The sequence below is a fragment of the Gossypium hirsutum genome, chromosome D04, assembly GCF_007990345.1.
Source record: "Gossypium hirsutum isolate 1008001.06 chromosome D04, Gossypium_hirsutum_v2.1, whole genome shotgun sequence".
Taxonomy (NCBI): domain Eukaryota; kingdom Viridiplantae; phylum Streptophyta; class Magnoliopsida; order Malvales; family Malvaceae; genus Gossypium; species Gossypium hirsutum.
The window spans coordinates 8968372-8973049 of NC_053440.1; the positions used below are offsets into that span (position 1 = coordinate 8968372).

The 4678-nt window shown below is 34.6% G+C and overlaps 1 protein-coding gene across 2 annotated transcripts; it reads left to right on the forward strand.

Moving 5' to 3' along the window:
- The first annotated feature begins 341 nt into the window (after positions 1-341).
- Positions 342-3904, forward strand: LOC107939076 (serine/threonine-protein kinase D6PK). Of its 2 annotated transcripts, XR_005912425.1 has the most exons (4): positions 443-1530; positions 1977-2813; positions 2933-3113; positions 3626-3904. XR_005912425.1 is itself a non-coding variant. In XM_016872360.2 (2 exons), the coding sequence occupies exons 1-2, from the start codon at positions 833-835 to the stop codon at positions 2848-2850; spliced, it is 1572 nt and encodes a 523-aa protein (XP_016727849.1). In that variant the 5' UTR covers positions 342-832; the 3' UTR covers positions 2851-2931. The 2 variants fall into 2 exon arrangements, 1 of the variants encoding a protein (XP_016727849.1); XM_016872360.2 differs by lacking the exons at positions 2933-3113; positions 3626-3904 and having other exon boundaries at positions 342-1530; positions 1977-2931.
- The last annotated feature ends 774 nt before the right edge of the window (positions 3905-4678 follow it).

Here is a 4678-nt window from a genome sequence, read left to right on the forward strand (position 1 = left end):
TATTTGTTAAATGGCTACGAGGTAAATGTTTTCTTAATTTTAAAATGTTGAATTAGAAAATTTGATAGAAAAATTTAGACGGTATTAATATATGAACTTAAATTTTAGAATTTAAAAATTAAAGGAACTAAATTATTAAAAATAAAAACATGAAAACTAAATTTTAAATATAAAAATATTGTAATAATTAAATTTTAAATTTTATAAATTAATCAAAAATAATTAACCCAATTCCAACCGAATAATGAATAGAATTCATAGTAGTTGTTTTTCCAAACTCGCCCCGTAGTATAACGGTATTGGTGTTTCAAATGCTTTTTTTAATCCATTTCGTTTCAGATAATTTGAATAGCTTTTGTTGTCCTCCACACGCAGGTCCCAACCAAGCCCCCCCCCCCCCCCCCTCTCTCTCTCTCTCTCTCTCGCTCTTTTGTTTTTGTCCGTAAGCTGTAACATGTTCTGGGACTGCAAGAGAAAAAGAAAAAGACTCAAAACCCCAACTCAAACCTTGGGTTTATCAATGCAACAACAAAAAACAAAACAAAAACCCTTCCCACTTACCACCTTCTTTATCTTATACTATTACTATATTCTTTAGTTTCTTACCCTAACTGTTTGAAATTTGAATACTGTTTAATTCCATTTTTTTTATTTTTTCTCATTTCCAACTCCCCATGTTTAAGCCCGCGTCTCACTCTCCCTTTCTTTGACTACCTCGGTCACATCACACCACCCACATTTCTCTTGACCAACCACAGGTTCCATTTTTTTTTTACGCTGTTATTTATTTTTTCTTTCAGGCATTTCATCAAACAGGTTTCTCATTTCAAACATGGATGAACGGCCTCAAGAAAATGTTAAGTTTGAAACTTTTACCGTCACCAACACTCTCAAAGATCTTTGTTTGAATAATAACAGTGTTAGCATTTCTGGGTCTGATTCCCTTAATAGTTGTAGCAATAATGGGAGTAGTAGTAGCAGCAGCCTTCAAGATGTTAACATCAATAAGAACAGTGTTAGCATTAGTTTATGTAGTAGTGTTTCTGAGTCAGCTAATAAAATTAGTGTTAGTAAGAATGCGGAAAGCAGTGACTGTGAAGAGAGTGAAAAGAGTAGTTTTAGGAGTTTTTGTCCATCGAAACCTCATAAAGGAAATGACAGAAGATGGGATGCAATACAGTATGTTAAGGGAAAAGATGGGGACTTGGGGTTGGCTCATTTTAGGTTGTTGAAAAAGTTGGGGTGTGGAGATATAGGGAGTGTTTATTTAGCTGAGTTAAGAGGGATGGGATGTTTGTTTGCAATGAAGGTTATGGATAAAGGAATGTTAGCTGGGAGGAAAAAATTGTTGAGAGCACAAACTGAGAGAGAGATATTGAGTTTATTAGATCATCCATTTTTACCAACCCTTTATTCACATTTTGAGACTGAGAAGTTTTCTTGCTTGTTGATGGAGTTTTGCAGTGGTGGGGATCTTCATATTCTCCGGCAGCGACAGCCGGGCAAACATTTTACCGAACCAGCAGCACGGTTCGTATCTGTCTTTTAAGCTTTAATTCATATGTTTTTGTCTTCTTGTTTATAATACATGGATGATATGTGGTGAGCATAGTTTGGAGAGGATATATTCATGTGATAGAAAATAGTTTTCTTCATATGCTGATTCAGCTTTTGCTCTTCATGATTATGATTTTCATGTAGATGCAACCGTTGATCCTCATTGTATAATATACCCTTTTCTCCCGAAAAGATGAATCGAGAGTACAATGCTAATTTACTTTTTCAAACCATGTTCCTGCTTCTAGTGCCCGTAGTATACTTGGTAATATTCAAGACAGTTGTTATTTCTGTTTAGATGAATTCTTAGGGAATTCAGTCGTTAATCCAAATTTCCAAATATCTGTCGTGCTTGGTTAATCTCATATCTGTCAATATGCTTTGGAAAGTTTTCTGATAAAATTTCTATATTCTTGTAGGTTTTATGCTTCGGAAGTCCTTCTAGCCCTCGAGTATCTACACATGATGGGGGTGGTGTATAGGGATTTAAAGCCCGAAAATGTGTTGGTCAGGGAGGATGGCCACATTATGCTATCTGATTTTGATTTGTCATTGCGATGTTTCGTCAATCCCACGCTTGTGCAGTCCTGTTCTGAGCCATCATGTAGAATCACTTCATACTGTATTCAGCCAGCATGTATTGATCCAGCATGCAAATTACCAGTATGTGTAGAGCCTGCTTGCTTGCAGCCATCTTGCTTTAAGCCTCGGTTTCTCAGTTCCAAAACAACGAAGGTGAAGAGTGAAAAAACAAATTTGGTGAACTCAGATTCATTTCCTGTACTTATTGCAGAACCAACTAACGCTCGCTCCATGTCATTTGTTGGGACTCATGAATATTTAGCTCCTGAGATTATAAGAGGAGATGGTCACGGGAGTGCTGTTGATTGGTGGACATTTGGTATTTTCTTGTATGAATTACTACTAGGACGAACACCGTTTAAAGGCAACGATAATCGGGAGACATTATTCAATGTGGTTGGTCAGTCCCTAAAATTTACAGAGGGATCTTCAATCAGTTTTGCTGCAAAGGATTTAATCCGTGGTCTGCTTGTGAAGGATCCACAAAAGAGATTAGGCTTCAGAAGAGGTGCCACTGAGATCAAGCAGCATCCATTCTTTGAAAGTGTTAACTGGGCTCTTATCCGCAGTACGCATCCTCCGGAAATCCCTAAACCCATTGATATCCCATTGCTAAACCAAGCATTTAAGTCATCCTTGCCTTCAAATGACAAGGGAGCCACAGACTCAGACAGGTCATCTGGTCCTTACTTAGATTTTGAGTTTTTCTGAATTTTCACGGGAAGCTATAGTAGTTAGTTTAGATTGTTGATGTATGTTCACGTTCTCAATGAAATCTCCCTTTTTTTTCCAGATGACTTGCCTTTTACTTTTTTTCCCGTCAAAAGTAAATGTCTTACTGTTGTGATTCTTAATGCTGCTATCCAGCAACAGTTGGCGTCTAATGGCGACAAAACGTTGAACTGACTCGAAAACATGGATTCCTTTTGAATTACTCTTAAAGAGATGGACAAAAAAATGAAGCAACTTTTGCAGTGAGTTGTCTTTTATTCCCTCTCTTTTTACATCTTTTAGTATGGAAGAGTCTCTCATTTGGTGGACCTCCAATGGTGGGGCTTAAGCCCTTTCCATATTCACTCCTTGGTATAAAAAAGAAACTCTGGGTTCACCTCAGATATTCCCTTCAAACTTTATCTGCTAATGAACTTCTGCTAAAGAAACTGAAGCAAGACAAGTCATAGTAAAAGGCTTGCTTGCTTGTTAACCGTTTGATGCCTAAGCTCTGACTTTTCATTTTGTTAAGTATTTGTATCTCGATACTCGTATCCGGCCTTACCCCATAGACATGAGATTGACTCTTCAAATACATAAAAAAAATTAGAAAAAATCGAATATACTCGTGTTGAATAGATATTCATATTTGACAATTGTTGAATGTGGTTAAGCATCAGCAGTGAGGGAATGTTGTGTCACTTTTATATTTGCTTTTTAACTTCATGTGGCTCTCTGCTCGAATTGCTCTCAGAATTTGCTTTATTCAATGTAGGAAAACACATTCTTTTGCAGTATCCAGGCTTTTCTTTTTCTTGCGGATGATCCTCTTTCAGCTATGTTACTCGGATGCGAGGACGAGTGCCAAATCCTCACATTGTGTTGAATACAAATGTCGGACACGAACACTTATAAAATAACAAAGACTGCTACTAACATAGATAAAAAGAGAGGGTTGATAGTGATTGGAGAAGAATGAGAAAGAATGTGATTCCTGACATAATTTAAACATATAGAAATAACAAAAACTGACAATGACTTTGTGTTGTTGGAATCTCTTTTTAACCCTTTCTTTTTTGTTTCTTTATCCGAAATCTGTTCTTAATTTTGCAAAATCAAACTCTGAAAAAGCTCCCTGTTCTCAGATAGTATAAAACCATGGCTTTCCAGGTTTGTTTAGTAACTAAAAGACTTAAATATCCATACTTCAGTCATAAATTTTCTCAAGAATTGATGCCTTGAATCATGGGGGTCAATTAAAGATATGCTCTTAGAGCCCTTAAATGTTATAAAATGGTTTTAACAAAGCACATGTCCATTCTTTCGACTTCTTGGGAACATTTATATATAGAAACAAATATCAAAGATAAGGTATTTTTATATTAACTTTATTTAAATTTAATTATAAAATTATTTTCTTAAATACTAGTCCGGGTTTATGACTTGAATCCAATATTAACTTAAACATAGAATTTTAAAAATTATTGAATAATAATCCGATTCAATTCGTGAAGTATTTTACACCCAACTTTTTAATTAAAGTTTAGTTGTTAAGTTAGCCTATGAAAAAGTTTAATGTTTGCCCAACCTTTGTTTCCCTCATCATTGTTTGCCTAAACTAATGAATGAATTAATAATACAAACCTAACCTATGGCTATACCAGACTTATACTAATTTATTGTATTATTTATACAACATCAATTTAATAAAAAAACTTGTTAAAATTCAAGATAAAATAATAATTATATTTATTTTAGAAATGTTTTTATTTTTATTTTTATTTTTCATGTAACTAAAATAATTGATTTATTAATTTTTTTTAAAATT

What these genes read in the sequence shown, in the direction of transcription:
- LOC107939076 (XM_016872360.2), top strand. Translation starts at nt 833, where the DNA reads ATGGATGAACGGCCTCAAGAAAATGTTAAGTTTGAAACTTTTACCGTC. An exon ending in TTTACCGAACCAGCAGCACG is followed by an intron (nt 1,531 to 1,976) that starts GTTCGTATCTGT and finishes ATATTCTTGTAG; the next exon opens with GTTTTATGCTTCGGAAGTCC.